We start from the raw sequence: 19,593 nt of genomic DNA, 5'->3' as shown, positions 1-19,593 counted from the left end.
TTTATTAAGCCTAATTCATCCTTTGCTGTCTGACCGTGTTGCAAAAATAAGTGATTTCCAACAGAAAAAAACGTGAAGCATTATGTCAGTTGAAAAAGGTCTGGCCGATATATCTACCAATATTTTACTTTTTTTGACGACATCAGTATCTGCAATTATATAGATTATGTGTCTTGATTTTCAACCACTTTCATCCTTGCGTCCCTATTTTGAAAAGTTTGGAAATTCTCCTGGCAATTTTTAAAGGTTTTTTAACAGGGCGTAAGTGATAAAATAAAGTAACATGTATTTGTGTATTTTATATTTACTTCATCAAGAATCTGTCAAAACAATAGTCATTGGTTGTCTAGGACTCTCCAAAATCGGGACCAACATCGAACCCAAAAATCTGGCATCGGTCAGACTCGTTATTTTTTACATGAGACACGGTTATACGACAAAGCATGAATTAGCCATTATTGTCAATTCTCAAGTTGTGTGGATGAATCAAGTCAAAGTATCACCTTATACCGCTGTCCACTGAAAGCTACTGAATGGTCATAGACATTGAGTCCCTCATTTTCTTTCTGTGTCCTGCCTCCTGTCCTTCTTGCCTGTGCCATTTATGCTTGCTGCCACCCCAGCCGGACAACATTAGATGAATGCTGATCAATTACTCACTGAAACCATATCTACCTTTTAAAAAGAATACGCCTATTTTTATATTCCAATGAGGACAAGCACACCTCCTACACCTACGCAGATAACAATGGGGAGTTGTGAATGGACAGATTTAGTATTTCTTGCACATGGCTCATTTGTTGGACAGGAGTTAAGACACACAATGTTAGCCTTTTAAGTTCTCACATGAACCTGACTAACCCTATCTAACAATCACATTATACTTACGCTCAGATTATTATTTTTTCAAGCAATTGCATCGAATAACACTGTTGATTGAGTTGGAATGTAAAGAAGCGTGGGGTTTGAAACCTACAAGTTGTGTGTGGCCTTTATTAGGTTGTGCATTATTAAGTCCAAAACCAAACAGCAAAAAATTATCGTACTTGTATTTATTCAAATACTCTCCTGGGACACACACGCACGCACGCACGCACGCACACACACACACACACACACACACACACACACACACACACATTGTGTCTTCTTGTCGCTGGGATAAATTGTACAGAGTAAAAAGCCCTTACGAGGTCAACATATGGGTTAGTTGTTAACATGTAAACATTTAACATATGCTTATATTTGTTATTACACCCATTGCAAGTTTCTTACGCCTGAGTTATACATAGTTGCCACACAGAGGGTGTCACACAGAAATAAGCACTCTATAAGCTCAAGTTGTGTTGCAGTGAGCTTGTAGATCTGCTATTTTCGGTTTGCGACACTGGTGCGCAACCAAGTACAAACCAGGCAATAGTGCAGTGAATAGGTGAGATCTAACCAGCTGTACTAACTAATCTTATCCAACCAATAAAACCCACTAACCAACCAGAATCTCAATATCAAGAAGAATGATGGATGTTCAGTCCAGGAATTTCTGCAACATGGAAACCAATGAGAGATTATACTGTATGCGAAACAAAATATTAAACAATAAAATGACCATATTTAACAACCTCTGTGCCTCTTGATTGTTGGACGATTATGATATATTCACGCGTGTGAGAAACGTGTGTGCGCATGCGTGTGTGCACACACACACACACACACACACACACACACACACACAACATTAACAGTTTAATATACACCATTGTGTAGGTAGACGCCTGCTACTGGTGCGCCAGCAGAGCGCGCCATGAGGTGCGCACACTACTAGCATCACGACACCACCACTGGCATCACCAGGAATGCTGGTGGTCCCTCATTGGCTGTTAATGATGACGTTGCCAGAAATGCTGGTCCCTGATTGGGCTACGGGCTTAAACACACACAGATACCTACCTACCTACATAAACTACCTACAAATACTGTACGCAGCCTAAGTTGCCGAACGCAGTACTTGCACGCTCTGCTGGCGCAAGTAATGACGCAGGAGGTGTTTTGCTGTTTACATTTTGCTCAACACTACCATAATTTGTGGTCTAACTTAATGTTGTAAAAAATTATAATAAATCACATTTGCTATTACACAGATAAACCAGTAGATGGAGGCAAAACAGAGAAATGGCCAATGGCTATAAGTGGCAAGTCACAGACTACCTTTCAATGTAGACACACATTATCATGTGAGAGAAAGAGATAACCAGGTGCTCGCCAGAGGCGCAAAAAAAGTCACTGAAGTTAAAAATAGTAAAAGGTGCTCCTGGATCAAACGGGATAAGACGTTTATGGGAGAAAATGGGAGATCCTTTCCACTCTATAGGGCTGCTGGCCGGTCTGCTGGGGAAATTGGACAACAGGCGCAATTCTGCTAAATAGACCCCATGGACAGTCATTGGGATCAATAGGAAAATGGGCCTAAATGCTATTTAGTACAGAGTTGTCCTTTAAGCCCATGGCTGGCAATGGCATTTTGTACCCTGCCTGGATAGGGAACATTTTGCAGTAATCCGTTTGACTTAATTGCAGTGAGTTACATCACTATTCAATTCAGGCCTCCCATGGCCTGTTGTGAGTTGTTGCTCAATAGGAAATCAATGATTTGTTGTAATTAAAGAAACCCATATTCCAAGATATTCTTCATATTATGGCCTGCACACACACACGCACGCACGCACGCACGCGCGCACACACACACACACACACACACACACACACACACACACACACACACACACACACACACACACACACACACACACACACCCAGAGAGAGAGAGCGAGAGAGAGAGAGAGAGAGAGAGAGAGAGAGAGAGAGAGAGAGAGAGAGAGAGAGAGAGAGAGAGAGAGAGAGAGAGAGAGCGCATGAACACACACAGAGCATCTACCAGTGGAGTAAAGTAACTATTAAGTAGGCCTACATTAATTTTTAGGTATTTGTACTTGTCTTTACTTGAGTATTTCCAATTTCCAATACTTTTACTTCTACTCCACTACATCTCGGATCCAAATATTGTACTTTTACTCCACTACATTTATTTGAAAACTTTAGTTACTACTTTGCAGTTTGCAGATATAAATCATAATCGCCTATCATAAAACATAACCACTTTCCATGTTGTCCCCATTCCTACTTCTCCTTCCCTTTATCCCTCCATTGTCCAGTTTCTGTAATAAACTATGTTTATCTCCAGAACTTTGTTAAAGCCTCTGCCTCCAGTATCCACAAACCTGAAGATACAACAGTTTCTTAATTGGTTAATTATTATATGACTACTAAATGTAGCCTATGACTAAAGCTTTATAGTCTTATATTGTCTACTAGGTGAGCCACCAGAGGGCCCCCTGTTTTTCATCTTGTTGCTGGGCAAGAGACATTGCTTGTCTATAAGAGGACCTTCTGGTCTTTCTGGAGGCGGAAGGTTCAACTTTTACGGCATGGCAATTATGTTTTACACAGTTCTCCTCAATTTAGATGTTATGCCAATTAATGCCTACATTCTACACTGACAGGCACCAAGATCAGAGCACAATAAACAATACCTATATACCAGTAAGACTCCTAAGGGGTGACAAAAGCGACCCTGCCCTAAAGGGTGAGGTCGCGACATCTGGCCAGTGATGTATATCGGACCAGCTACCCATATATGGGACCCCTAGTACCCATATATGGAGATCCATGTACTACTGTATATGGAGATTTGCTGTGAGACCCCAAACATGCTTACTCAGTTATGCGTTATGTGAAAGTCCTATGATGTCTATGACATCTGACATCATACAGACATTTTATGCCCAATCATATATGGAGATCCCTGTCTGTAGAACCGACCACACAGATATGGGCTGTCTTGGCCTTCTGTCTTGGAAGTTGGCCATAATGGATTTTGTTAGTGTGGTATGTGGCCGATGTGGCCTCCATATATGGGCATTCACAATTCCCATGCAGTCCTGTTAGATATGGGCTTTGATGGCACCAGGGATTCTCATATATGGGCATAAAAGGGAAAATTTCTGTTAGTGTGGTTCCCCTGACATAACAGTGGTGTCAATATCTTTTATTGTGTGAAGCAGTGGTTCTAAAAGTGGATTCCAGGGACTCTGACTGTGGGTTCCTTTATGGGGGTCTAAATTGACCCTTACAAGTGTGTAACTTTGATAGTATACACATGGAACCAAATGGACCCGTTAGGGTCCATTTGGTTCCATTTGTCAGAGTTAAGGAGAGAGAGAGGAGACCTTGAAATGGTGAACTGAAGTAATCCAGGGACAAACCCCGGTACAGTAGGTGGCACTGTGGCGGTATGCAACTAAAAAGCACTATAGAGTCTGGAACTACAACTCCCGAACGGAGTTGTAGTTCTGTATGACGGGAGCATTTGCAAATCGCGGGAGTCAACAGTTTGGCCACAGTGGCCACGCGAGACTTCTGAGTGTGGCGGTGGCTGTCCTGCTGATGTGTGCATGCTGGACAACTCTTCTGTCAACTCAACTCCCATGTGCATTGTATTATATTTTCATAGGTGAAGTCGATCGATTAGAATCTCCGTCAACATGAGTCTACTCGCCAAAATAGCGGAGATCGAAAGTGAGGTAAGATAAACAGTAGCAAACTGGAAAACCTTAGCGAATCACACACGTTTCCTTTAGCCATGAATGCTAGCTAGAATTAGCCTAAGCAGTCTGCTCGCTAATGGGCCTCGCACGTATTATCAGTGACATTACTGCTTTAAACACATTTATTTATTTGAATGTGAATGTTTGTATAGTAAATAAGGTAATATACACACATTCCCTTCATTCATTTGTTGTTGACGGTTACATTACTCTCAACTCGAGCCACTGTGTTGTCGTCTGAGTCAGGGACCCCCAAATTGACACTTATCAGCCCGCGGACCCCCATTTGAAAAGATATGCCAGGGACCCCCATATAAGAGGCTCTAGCAGTGATTCCCAACCAATTTAATTTCAAGTACCCCAGTTTGACATAGGTTAAGTTACGGACCCCCACTTTACTTACTTTCTATCTCTTATATTGTAAAATCAATGTTAATGTTAACTCAGAGTGTACAAATCCATTTGGTTCCTATCTATCATTTAGCTGGGGACCCCCTGGAACTCCCTCAAGGACCCCTAGGGGTCTGGTTAGAGTACTAAAACCAATACACCATCCATAGCTGATTATTAAATTGCATTTTCGTTGATGACAGCTGTAGGAAAAAGGCTAATTGTCATAGGGTTGGTATGGCTGAAGTTGCTTTTAGCCATACCAATTCCCTCTGATTCAAACTTAACCACTTAAATCTTATATATGCCTACTTTGCCAAACAACGAATTGTGGAGAAATCTCATCTACAAGCTCGCATTGTGACACGCTGAGGTTGTAGAGCTGCTGTTTTTGGTGTTTACATTTTAGAATGGGGCCAAAATGGGCCCCCCAGGGTTAATGTAGTTAATTTCCTGTAAAAATATGAGGCAAAACGTTACTACCCCTCTCCCATTCTTTCCCTGGCTGAGACTGAGACAGATGTGTCCTAAATCAATTATAGACCGGGTTCTATCTGGTAAACATGGTAGATAATATGTCAACTCATCATTTCAGAATGATTCAAAAACACAGACAATTGTTTTCTCTGTGGATAGATGATCAGAGAACTAATCTATTTCATTCTCATTGGTAGATGGCCAGGACGCAAAAGAACAAGGCCACAGCCCATCACCTGGGTCTCCTCAAAGCACGTCTTGCTAAACTGAGGAGAGAACTCATCACACCAAAAGGAGGCGGTGGTGGTGGACCTGGAGAAGGTTAGACCATTTAACAACTTTTAATTTCTACATGCTGTAATTGGGGCTTGTCCTTCAATATACTGGAGTGTTTTGACTTCTTATTGTGAGTTATCTTTCCTTCCATCTACTAGGTTTCGATGTGGCAAAAACGGGGGATGCCCGTATTGGGTTTGTCGGGTTCCCTTCAGTGGGCAAGTCCACCCTGTTGAGCAATCTGGCAGGTGTATACTCTGAAGTAGCAGCCTACGAATTCACCACCCTTACAACTGTGCCTGGTGTGATTCGCTACAAAGGTGCCAAAATTCAGGTACAATCTTCTGTTTGCACATTCAAAACGATAAGCTTTAAATTGGCCACGTTTTTTTGGCGAGGATGCTTACTTGTTCATTTGTTTTCTTAGCTCCTGGATCTCCCTGGAATCATTGAAGGGGCCAAGGATGGCAAGGGCAGAGGACGACAGGTCATTGCCGGTGAGTAACATCAAGTGATGCTTCTGCAAGGACTGGCACTCTGAAAGTCAACTCTTGGATGTCAGCACATGGACAGGACCACAGAGGGACAATATTTTTAACAAGTGGTGTTACTGTCTTCCCTTATTTCTCCCTCAGTGGCTCGAACCTGCAATTTAATCCTTATTGTGCTCGATGTCCTGAAGCCTCTTGGTCATAAGAAGCTAATAGAACATGAGTTGGAAGGCTTTGGCATCCGACTCAACAAGCAACCACCCAACATTGGCTACAAGAAAAAGGACAAAGGAGGCATCAACTTCACGGCCACAGTACGTCTGACTCGGCACTGCAGATCATAATGAACTCATTCATGTTTTTCTCTTGACACTTTCCCTTTTCTAAAGCCAGATTTATGTACCGTATATTCTTTGCTTCGTTGTGCACCAGTGTCAGGTGCTGAAAATAGCTAGCCTGGCATAGCCAGCCTATATACTAATGCAGCTAACTAACTGCAGTGTATATATCATACATCCTCAGTATAGTATACATCCCCACCTTGTTTTAACATGGGTGGATTGCAATGGGTGGATTGCAAAGCTGAGCTAGGCTAGAAAATAGCAGATCTACGAGCTCACAACACATTACATTGCATTGTTCTTATAGGTATGCTATTTTTGGCACGTGACAACCAATGTGCAGCTAAGTATAACCATTTGACTATTCAGGGGGGAACCTTTGCCAAAAATAACCGATCCACAATCTCAAAATGCGTCTCATTGCATTGTAAGCTTGTAGATCGGCTATTTTTGGCAGAGAGATTTCGTGTAGACAAAAAAGCGGTCCAAGTACAGTTGTAACGCAGGTCTGTTTCACTAAGAATAGAGTGTGTGCGTGGTTAAGCTTAACCCTGTCATGTATTGACTGGGATTCTACCTGTTTCTCGTCTTCACTTTCTAGTGTGCACAGAGTGAGCTTGATGCTGAGACGGTGAAGTCTATCCTGGCAGAGTACAAGATCCACAATGCTGATATCACTCTTCGCAGCGACTCTACGGCTGATGACCTCATTGATTGTGTGGAAGGGAACAGGTATGCACTATGCAGCCAAGAAACTAAAGATGGTTAGAAGATGCGTTGGTGTCTTACCGGACCCAAACGTACTCACATTATACTCACATTAACCTCGCCTACCAGGCTTTCTGGGGAGAAAGCCTGGTGTTTGTTCACAACAGACCGTTTGGTTTCCGCCTAAAGCGCGGAAACCACTCGGAAGTGGCGTCGCTTTGATTTGGTTCCCCTCGTTTGTTTCCCCAATCACTATTAAAATGCTCGAGAAGCCTAGTGTAGTCTTGCCAGTCACTACGAGTTGGACTAAAAGATGTACATACCAAACGAATTTTTCGAAAGCAAAACTACGCCGCATCAAGGTGTTTATTAGGTAGGCCCTAAAACTATGTCCTTGGGTGCAGGGGAATATTTTGGGTTAAAACTGAATCTGGTTGATAGTTCCGGCCAAAGTGTAGTCCGTCTAGGACTACAACATGACGTAAAGTGGTTTCCGCTCCCGACTGGATCAAACCCTGTAAAGTGAAGTGATCCCAGACTATACTCACATTATTAGGGATGGGCAATTAATCGGCCATCATATTGTTATCGGCTGATGTTGGCCTTAAAATGCAATATCGGTATCGAACCGATATCTTATTTTTTGTAAGCCTCAAAAAGGCTTTCGTGATGAAGGCTGCAGATTATCAGTGTTTACTGGGGAAGCTTTAAAAAATGTCAACAAGTTGGAACATTTTCAAATAAAAATAATACATTCATTCCGTTTCAATAATGGGGCGACAAGATATCTGAATGGTTAGGCTGTATACCTAACAGTGAGTCACCACTTAAATAACCTCTGGCCTGACCCATTTGATGCATGTCAGTCCCCTATCAAATAAAGTCTTAAAAATAACCTAAGGCTGTGCATACATTGCTCATCACTAAGAAAGCATTTAAACGGAAAGTAAAAATACAGCATTGTTTGACTAATTGCAAATATCATGTACATTTATTGTAAGTCCATTTACGAAAAGGTAGTTGTTGCTTGTAAATAACATAAGGGAGTGTGATATTTCATATCTATTCATTCATTATTGTTTGGTAGTGTACCCATTTGTTTTATGGGTGAATCTGAATATGTTTAACACAAATTAGGATTTGAAATGCACTCAGGAGTGTAATCACTTGGCTCACACACTTTGCCCTTTTGTCAACAGGGTCTACATCCCGTGCATTTATGTGCTCAACAAAATTGACCAGATTTCCATTGAGGAACTTGACATCATCTACAAGGTTCCCCACTGCGTGCCCATCTCGGCCCACTCTCGCTGGAACTTTGACGACCTGCTGGAAAAGCTCTGGGACTACCTAAAGCTAGTGCGGATGTAAGTATGGTGTAACCAACAATCACTAGGGCACTGTCAGTGGAGGTTGTTGAACGGGAGGCGTGGGACAGAGGTGCTACGTTCTCTCTTCACTGGCAGGTGAGCCAGTGAATACATTAATGTGGTGGAGGGTTAATTGGCACAACTAAATTGGGGGCACAACGTAATTGGCTACTCTAAAAACAAAAAAGAAAGTTATGAAGTCATGGAAAAGCCATTGAAAAGAATTAAAGCAGCAATCTGTAACTTTTTCCTCCCTGGGATTCAAACGCTGATCTTCTACGTGAGAGACCAAACATCTGCTGCTCCAAGAGGCAATCCCTGCTTTACTAGGGGAGAGAGATTGCACTCATGTGCTTCAGGCAATAATACTTATGAAACAGTAGGTTTCATATGACACCAGGGTCTACATGTCTCAATGGAAGTGTAGAGGCCACCTCCAATCACTGCAAATGCAGACCTGCCAACCCGTACGCATTTTGCGTACTAAGCACGCATTTTAAGGCTCTGTACGCAGGTACGCAAACTCCTCTAACGGCTACGCATTTTTGGTTCGGGTGAACCATGGTAACACATAACACATTCTGCGTTGTGTTGTGAGGCCAACATTTTTGCTCCATGCCGTGTCTCCCAGGCACCACTCCCAGGTGTGTGAATGGGGTGCATGGCGCTGCGGAGCACTAGAACGGAAGCGATGCTCGTTTTGTCGGTAGAAGAAGAATTTAACGCGGACGGAGTTTGTTTTGGTCATAGAGTTATAAGAAGAAGGTTTTGGTTTAGTTTCAGCATGCACACATCTCACAGCGACGCGTTATCGCTCGGATTTCACATAGCGGCGATATTAATCAGATTAATTTATAAAGAAGATACTACGGAGAATGGCCGTGGTGTGCTGCCAACGAGTCTTAACAGGTAGGCTAATAATAAACTTTTAAAACCCTCCTCTGAGGTGAATTCACATGTCATAGCAGCCACGAGGGTGAGAATTGGTGAAATCTCGTACTATGCCTAACCTAAACCTATCTTGCGACGCTGGTGAAACAAAACAACGAGCGGCTGCGGTCCGCCTGGAGCTGTTGTGTATGAAGTGTTGTAATTCGTCATACGACGGTGTTGCAGCGAGCAACCAGTCAAAACGTGTGACCCAGGGCTTAGTACAATGAACTGATATACATTGGCCATGATTGGATAACATACTGGGCTGCCTGTTCCACTTTATCTCTAAATGAGTATGAATGAATGAATTAGGCCCATGTGTATTGTCAAACACATTAACAGTGAACAAATTATTTATCACCTTTGAATATATGAAGACATTAATGGTCTATCAACAATGAGTAGCCTGCAGCCTATATGAATGAATATACAGACTAGGCTGTATGTGATACACAATGTAGGCCTATATATCATGGATGGAATAGAAACCTACATGAGTTGAATACCTTCAACTTCATGCAAATCATGCACAGACATATGGTTTTATTTAGGCTGCTCAATTAACAAAGACACAGGTTTATGTAAATAGCCTACAATGAAAAGCTATTTTGCAATTTGAATAACAGGATTATATTGATGTATGTTCATTCCTGAAGTCACTGGTGACTGTTTTGCGAGTCTATTGTTAACTAACTCTGAGCAAGTGCAGTTAGTATATTTTATTAAAGATTTGTCAACAATATTGCCAAAGCAACATTACTGTATTGCCTGGTAATACTAGCCTCCAGACCAAATGGCATTTTTATTTAAGAGGTTGTTCTAACATCTTGCCTCCTCCTATTAGTGTAAGTCAAGACATGCAATGTGCTACATTTCTGGTGTGAAATTTTGTTAACATAACTGTAAAGGTCCCACCCAAAAAGGTGCATGGAACCCCCCAAAATATACGCTGTTTTGTGCGGGAAAACAACAAAAATTCGCTGCGGGCGCCGCTGCGGGCGCCGCGCGGGCACTTCGTGCCCGCGCATGAGTACTCAAAAAATTTTCCCAGGGTTGGCAGGTCTGCAAATGTGCTAGTTATATTGTATTAGCATATTCTACCATACAGATTGGTTAAATTAATGTATTAATTGAAATAAGTTATGGATTGTTTGAACCGTGTTAATACTACAGAACAAAATGGTAAATGGTGCATGTACAGTATATAGCGCCTTTATCCAAGGCGCTTTATATAGATTGTGCATTACATTCACCCATTCACACACGCATTCATCACTGAAACCATGCAAGACATCAACCTGCTCACCGGGAGCAACTACTAGGGGTTCAGAGTCTTGCTCCAGGACTCTTCGACACTAACTCTGGCGGACCCGGGATCGAACTGGGAACCCTCTGTGTTCTAATGATGGTTTCTCTACCCCTGAGCCACTGCTGGCCCAACAAGGAATTATATTCCACTTTAGTTTGTTTTGTTTAGGATTAGGTAATCGGCACAGCAAAACAGTATTTATAACATTTCAGTGATGATGTATGTGTGTTCTTTTCCAGTTACACCAAACCCAAAGGTCAGCTCCCTGACTACACATCTCCAGTTGTACTCCCTGATGAACATACCTCTGTGGAAGACTTTTGCAACAAGATTCATAAAAATCTCCTCAAAGAATTCAAATAGTGAGTGTCATTGCTTTTCATATAATTTGTGTAATATTTAAAAGCAATTCCCTCTCTTTAGATATTGTATTCATACAAAATACCAGACCTAGATTTTTTAAAAATGGGAAAGTATAAAATGTGGTTTAAGTGTGAAATATAACTAAACCATACTACTACTACTACTAGCTTGCTTGAGTAGAACACACTTGAAGACTTAACTGTTGCAGATGCCAAAAATTCATATTCTTTCCTTTCCTTACAGTGCACTCGTGTGGGGCGCATCTGTGAAACACAACCCACAAAAAGTGGGAAAAGACCATGTCATGGAAGATGAGGATGTTATCCAGCTGGTGAAGAAGTAGATGAAGAGTTGATCTTTTGCATGGCCTGTTTATTAAAAGGTGTCATCTACAATGAACAATTCCACAACCATATCCTTGAGAATAATAGTGTCATGTGGTTCCCAGTTTGTTTGTATATATGGGGGGGGGGGAGAAGAATTCGATTGCCATTTAGTAAGATCTTAAGTACTTAAAGCTGCAATCTGTAAATGTAATGTCCCACCCAGGATTTCAATCTTCCATGTGGCGGACCAAACCTCTACCAAGAAAAAATACATGCTTAGCCGGGGGAGATGCTCCTCATGAGTTTCAGGCAGTACTACTTGTCAACCAGTAGGTGTCCTACCCACCAGAGTCTAAAGAGTAGGGAGGCTACCTACAACCATCTTTAGATTGATTTAAAAAATGTATTACTTAAAATGTTCCAGTTTGCAGCTTTAACTGTGAAAGATTTCACAACCTGTTAGCCATGACATGAATAAATAAAGAAAGAAAAGTACAATACAAGGAAAAACTTGCTTCATTTTTAATTTGTTTTTCAAATAATTGTATTTAACAGGTGTACATTCTTGTCCAGTTTCCTTCATATCCAGTTCTGTTAAAGGGCTAGACAGTTTTGGTTAATATTGCAACTTTTCAGGAATAGAAAGCCTGCAGCTTCTATTAGCTTGGATTACCCATCGATGATGTCACTGGCAGACAGGTTTCTGAACTGCCCCCACAGCCCTCCTATGAGACAGACCGAGTAGGAGTTTTGTGTGCAATTTTATCATGAACATTAGTGAGGACCAATTATATGAAGATATGTTGAAAAGTGCTGAGGTCGCCAAAGGTGCTTTCCAAATTAATCAAAACTGAATTGCTCCATTGATAGAAATTGATCATTCAAAAATATGGTCCACATGGATTATTGCGCAGTGAAGAGGCTCAGGAGGAGCTCTTTTTAGTCCATACATGAATGCGAACAAAGTTGATTCTGACAATATAGAACATCACCAAATCCAGTACTATTTTTTTAAACGGTCAACTTCCTGTTGATTTTGCTATTTTTATTGGGAAGAAATCCCAATCCGGATCGTCAAAAAATAAAATCAAGAGCAAGTTGACTTTTATTGAATAAAATAATTTGCACCGTGTTTGACGTTCAATATTGTCACAATGAACTTGTGAAGTTGTAGTTTTTGGGCTAAAAGAGCTCCTCCTGAACCACTTTGTCAGTATTGGATTATCATTTTCAAATCAATGGAGCAATAATTCTTCTTGTCAACTTTGAGCTCCAAGACGAGCCATGATAAGGTAACTACACAACCCAAACCTTTACCAAAGTGGTCTAGCCCTTTAACAGTGTTTCTCAACCTTTTCAGGCCGCGACCCCCAAAATAACCATATTTTAACTGGGGGACCCCCCCACCCCACCATGACAAGCACTATGATTTGAGGCATAACATTTTTTATAACACGGTTCTATTGTCTATTTTGTGAAAATAGACTATCTACATGATTACAACGCGAGACGTTCTGAGCATGTAGATCGTCTATTTTCACAATTTCTGCCTCTAATATTTGATAATTTGGCCAATGTTTAATTTGTCATTTTAGAGCGTTTTAGAGGTGTTAAAAAGTCCTTAAATTGTCACTTTAGAAACGTGCAGATAAACCCTCTATACACATAAACTTTATCTTGGTTTGTTTACTGTTGCGTGAGAAAACAATGTTGCATGCTAAGTTAATCATCTGAGGACCCCTCAAAATAATTTGGGGTCCCGACCCACAGGTTGAGAACCACTGCTTTAACATACAACTAAGCACAAGCATAGACAGGCAAGATTTTATCATTTTGCCTTTCCCAAGATGATTTAACCACTTGGACCCAGCATTCCTATTCTGGGCATATTCCTTCAGTGAAAATGGATCTACATGCTCAACGCGTTGCAATGTGCTGTGAATTTGTAGATCTGCTTTTATGAGTGGTGGTGGTGGTGGTGGTGGTGGGGGGGGGGATAAGGAGAGATCCCTGGGGTACCCTAGTCAATGAAATATAGGGTTTAAGTGGTTCATGAAATATGCGATTTGCCATAGTATGAGGAAAAGATACATTGTGGTCATCCTTTTCATCAGTTGAGTACCGTAGATACTAGTCTTGTCTCTGGTCCAGAAATGCCCCAATACTGGGCAAGAAGTCTGGTCATCTCACTGGCTCAGAGAAAAGGCTTCATTTGAAATGCCCGTCTGCTACTATACATCCATGGTCTGCCATAGTGATTTATATGACATTGATGATGAAGGCAGTCACTCGGGCTGGTAGAGTGGTAGCCCAGCCCATCCTCTCTCTGGTGGGGGACGGTCACTCAGGTTAATCAGTTCATTCACTCAGACACAGTCTGGGGACATCCGAGTCCAGCTGTTCACAACTACCCAGGACCCGTGGCGCAAAATGAATAGCATTTCACCAGAAGCCATTGTTGGGCTTTAAGGGTAATTAAGACCATTGCGATTTTTCTCTGCGACGTTGTAATGTTACAATTTATCTCCCGTCGTACGACAAAGTTGAGCGCCAGAAACGCAAGATCTACAAGCTTGGATACAAGGCTTTGTGAGCTTGTAGATAAGCTATTTTTGGCCCCACGACACCGCCATGCGTCGAAGTGTAAATCGGTCTTATAGCGGTTTTATCTTGTCATGAGTCGTTGGTCTGAACTAGGATGGCTGTGTTAGTCGTGTCTCTGTTGGAACCTGCTGTAGTAAATGTATCAGTCATTTTGTGTCCGATTATATCTCAATATTGGTCAGTCATTCCAGAGGGCACCGCCATACATGAAGGAGAGAAATGTTGTTACATGCAGTCATGCTGGGAATTTCACTGCAAAGTGCTTTATCAAGCCAAGACAGAAAAAGTATACAATATTCAATTTTATATGTATACAGATGCATAGGAATACATAGCTTAGGTACAATATTGCAAGCCATATAATGCTATCTGAAGGTCGTAAGGATTTATTTAAACAGCATTGCAATTAATAGGGTGCTCATGTGGCACTTAGTGTTTTTATGCTGCCTGACACTCTAACATATACAGTATATAGTATAACACATAACATATACAGTATATAGTATAACATATACAACATTACACCTATAGTGTAATGTTGAAAAGAAAAGTCATATTAAACCCAACCCATATAATATAGTCAAACAGATATGGACATAAGAGTGATCCATGGGCAAAAGAAAATGTATGTTTCCAGAATATTAGCCACAATGGTAAAATTGATAAGTGAGATGACCAGTACTTTGCAGTAAATGTAAATAGATTATTTATTTTCCCCCATAGGCTATAAGCTGTTATGCATGTCATTATGGAGGGATATCATATCTGCATTTCCAGCAGATGTAACTATAAAAAACTGTAACTGTAAAAAAAAAAAAGATTAGTGATATTTCTTTTATTGCTTCAAACATCTGATTATATGCTCCTCCTTCATTGTAAGTAGTTAATACTAATAGTTTATTTTATTTTATATTTCTACCCTGCATTTCTACATGTGTATACAAATGTATCTAATTTACAATAACGTGTTTCCGAATCATGTACATTTGATTTACATTTGCAATAATTTTATTTTTTTGGTTAAAGAGTGGAAGAAAGACGACACACTGTCAGCACTTACCTCAACACTATAATGTAAGAGGATGCTATCTACAATGCATTTGATGCAATAGTCTGCAGTTCTCTTTGAGACAGAATGCCTGATTTCAGGAAAGCTGCAGTGGTTGAGAGTAGTGTACTGTATGTATGTCCAGTGGCAACAGGACCAACACTGCTCAGACCCCGCCTCTCCCCCACCGCCTTTCCCCCTGTAAATTATAGCAGCACTTTAGCTAATGAAAGAGTTGAAGACCGCACACTAATAAAAGCCATTAAGTGAATAAAGCACTTCCCCCTCTAACGAAATTAAAGAATCTGCCGCTTTGGAGAGGGAGGACTCTGTATTAATATTTATGAAATGCGGAACCAGGACCCCCCCACCAAACCCGAGGCCAATCCCACCCAGTCAAAGTACTTCTTGCCTGTCCACCTATCCCAAGAGAAAATTGACCAACCCCCTCCTAACTTGAAAGAGGGGCGGAGGGTAGAGACTTTGAGGGTTCCGGAGGAGACGCAGTCAGGACAGTCTGTCTCAAATAGAGGAAGCCGGTGGATCCCAGAGAAGAAGCTCAGAGCGTCCACTCTTTTTCACCACTTTTGAATCTGCTCCACCATGGTGCACACATTGCGCCAAGTCTAGTTTCTGTCTGGAGAGACTAGGTGTGTGGAAGTGACTTTCCAAAGACACCAGTTGGAGTGTGTCATAGACTGAATTAAGGTATGGTTCAAATGTGTTTGCCTTAAATTAATGCTTTCTTGGGATGGTATGTGTGATTCTTAGCCATAGGAACATGTAAAGATTCCTCCAATATCTGTCAACAAAATTTTGGTTGAGTGTATTGGAGGGTTTTTTCAGTCAGGCACCTTTTAGGCCAGCGGACAAAGTATCCCAGCGATCTGAAGGATTCTGATGTGATCCTTCATCTGACTGATCTGGAGGGTGTAATAAATGGTAAGATTGACAAGTTTGAGCATGAGCTCAAAATACAAACTTCAAGTTTTGGAGGTCCATCAAAAACAGAACGAAACCGAGGTAAGAGAGCATAACCATGTGTCAATGTGTAAAACCCATAATACCATCTATTAGGTTATATCTATTAGTTCATGCATCATCCTAAAACATCCCCATTACCCCAAAAAACAAAACTGTCCATTTTCACCAACACATTCCATTTTTGCACTTCTTTCCACTAACAATCCATTTATCTCTTTGTGCCACAACAAATCTAGACTTCTTTGTGTGGTATATGCATATTTATCTAATTCATCCCACAGAGTGGCTCAGTGGGCCAAAGATTTAAGTTGATTATCACACCATGCCTTCTCGTTTTAGCAAGATGTCCCTTGGGATCTAGAAATGACTGGCAGTAACAAGATTGCCAAACCTTTTCAAGGGACTTCCCTTATAGCTCTTTCAACTGATAGCATCCTGACTCTTGACATTGAGTCCAGTGACCGTTAACAGGGTTAGGAGAAGGATGTCAGGATCAAATCTCAAAAGATGAACTACAGTGATAGATTTAAATGTTATTCTTTAGTCCATTTGAGTGATTAGACGCGAAGACTCTTTTTGCGAGGCTATTCGAAGGAAAATACTGGGCAACTGTATTCTCTAAGAATCTCTTGGTTTTCAATGAGACGACCATTATATCACCAAAATTCTATTTCCATTGATTGGTTGGGAAAAATTGCCCAATGTACTGATGGTGTAGTAATTTGATCAAGAAGTCCATCCTTATGGCCCGAGTCAAACCATTCCATCAGAATTTTGAATATTTAATTATTTGCATGATAAAACTGACCAACTCTTAATTTTTTCGTACAAAAGCGTCTAGCAAAATAGGGTGCGAAAGACGAGAGGGCGGGGTTTGACGCAGTTTGTGCGCAGGAAGGGTGGTGCCTATTTTTCCGCAGTGAGAGTGACCTATGACTAATCCTTTTTTTATTTTGCAAATGGTCCTAGCCGCACTGTATTGCGAACACTTCCACAGTGTAGTGGTGGTATATTTTTGCTCGACCATACTGCGATAACTCCTCCTTCACACCTACTTTATGGACTTACACCAACTTTCATATTGGGCTACTAATGAAAGTTGAAGAAGGATTCCTTTTTAGACCACTGGGCAAACTCTGGAGAACAAAGTCATCTTATAATATACCAGCTATGGTTGTATTTCTTTTGGAAGTATTGTCATGTGATTTTTTTTATCCTTTTTTTTTTTTTTACCATACTTGTTAAATTTGTGTCAAACAAACCACAAAATATTTTTTTTGTTTTGTTTTACAGCCTTAAAACAAGTTTCTTAATCCCTCTGTTTTATGCAAAAGAAAGAAATGTATATAAAAGAAATGGATGATCTGCCTGACTAAGCAGGACCCAATATGATCTCAGAGCTCTGTGCTTTGCCCAGGACGCCATTGTGCTTGATCTAACCATGCAGTGCATCTTCTGTTCATGGTTGTGCCAAGCACCTTGGAGGCTTGTGAGCATTCTTCTTCTGACTTACCTACCCTGGCTGCTTATTGATGTTATCTGCCTTTTGATGTTATCCACCCAATGCCAATGCTGTACCTAATATAGAAAACTCAAATGACCTTTATCCTCGCCCAATTGTTTACTCACCTACTCAGAGCACAAAAGCAATATGTACCAAATAAATACAGTCTTTAGAGAAAGGTCAGGATTGTAGAGATTGTGGATGCGGTTGTAGTACTGAAGGTCACAATTGACCATTAGAAATGGACTTCTCCTTTTGAGGTGTAGGTGATATTAGGAACCACCAACTGGTCTAAATTAAGGTATTGACATATTCCCCTTTCTATAAATATGAAATGTGAATTCTGCCATAGTCTGAAGTGGTCCGTCTTTATGTAGTTTGGAGCTCCAAAACAGATAGGAAATAGTGGACAATGATATATGGATGGATTAATTATGGACTTTGTTTTGAAATATTGTAAATGTTTATGGAACATTTTTTGTTAATGTTTATTGGTCTTGTTATAAAGTTATCTTATAAAATTATTGTTTATATAAAACTTGCAACACACCTGTTTGTATGACCTTTACAACATCATTGTCTGATCGTAATGTTTATTTAATCAAATCTAGAAGCATAACTAATTAAGTTATGGGCTCCAAGTTTCATTTTTGCTATACACTTTTTTCTGCTCAGCACAAACTTCAATGTGCAATGTGCAGTTTACAAAGAAAGGTAATAAACTATATTAAAAGAATATATATATATAATATTGATTCTCTTAAGATGTCTGTAAAAGACAGAATATATTCTTGTTCAATATTTGTGACTGATGTGTTTAATTTCATTTTTGTCTCATGATATAACATATGAACATTGTATTGATTCTGGGCCCTAATAAATATTATCTGAATATCATGTGTAGATGTCTAGCACCAATTAATATATTCTGTTTAATTAAGGGCCAGAATGAAACAGAACAAGTCAGGGAGATTGATGAGGCTTGAGGGGTTTATGAGTTTCATACAAATGAAGCCGTGTTATCTTCTGCAAGCTGGCTAGTTTCAAAATGGCTGATTTGTGGATATGATCAATTATACTAAGTGTTCAGTGGCTTTTAACTATGGCTTTTCATTTCAGCCTGTAGAGGTCACATGCTACAACAATGTGACTCAATTACGAATGTGGACACACTGTGTAATCTAAATCACAATGACACTGGACAATGCCCAATAATTATTAAATGATGGGGTTTAGGATTGAAAGTCTGTGATCAAATTATATAATTATCTTGGTTTTACATTATGTTGTACATACCCATGTACATTACTTAGATAGTTTTGTCTCTTCAGAATTATTTAAAAAAAGAAATACATACACAACTGTTGACATGGCTTTAGTAATCAGTTCTCTTAAAACGATTATGAACAGTGCATCATCATCGAGTTTAACGGATGGGCTGATGAAGAGTAGTGATGAAGAACTGAACTGGGACTGGGTACATTCAAACAAAACCCATCATATTTTGAAGGTTGGCAAAGACTAACATTGATCTCAAAGTTACCAGAGAGAGAATAACCAAAGTGATCAAACCATGGCACAAACAAGGTTTGTTATAGTTATTGCTATAGGGTTTGTTCAGTAGCAGGTCTCCCCAGCTCTTTAATAAACAGAAAATACATTTTCAGGTGGGTAGCCAAATCTCAGCCAATCAAGAGAGATTATCAGTTGACTGGCTAATTATCAGTTTACATTTTATAGTGTTCCAGTTTTGTCTGCTCATTTCAGTGTCATCACACCCAATTTCACTTCTCCAATCCGGAGAGTT

At 40.4% G+C, this 19,593-nt stretch overlaps 1 protein-coding gene across 1 annotated transcript; it reads left to right on the top strand.

The window, feature by feature from the left end:
- Positions 1-4,473: 4,473 nt before the first annotated feature.
- drg1 (developmentally regulated GTP binding protein 1) lies at positions 4,474-12,142 on the top strand. Its single transcript, XM_080743074.1, has 9 exons — positions 4,474-4,638; positions 5,727-5,850; positions 5,964-6,139; positions 6,233-6,302; positions 6,441-6,610; positions 7,239-7,369; positions 8,545-8,712; positions 11,197-11,319; positions 11,564-12,142. Exons 1-9 carry the CDS (start codon positions 4,600-4,602, stop codon positions 11,661-11,663), a joined length of 1,101 nt encoding a protein of 366 aa, XP_080599200.1. The 5' UTR covers positions 4,474-4,599; the 3' UTR covers positions 11,664-12,142.
- The last annotated feature ends 7,451 nt before the right edge of the window (positions 12,143-19,593 follow it).

This window comes from Nannobrachium achirus (genome assembly GCF_963921795.1).
Source record: "Nannobrachium achirus genome assembly, chromosome: 15".
In the NCBI taxonomy this organism is placed as follows: domain Eukaryota; kingdom Metazoa; phylum Chordata; class Actinopteri; order Myctophiformes; family Myctophidae; genus Nannobrachium; species Nannobrachium achirus.
This window is presented reverse-complemented; position numbering and strand designations above follow the sequence as displayed.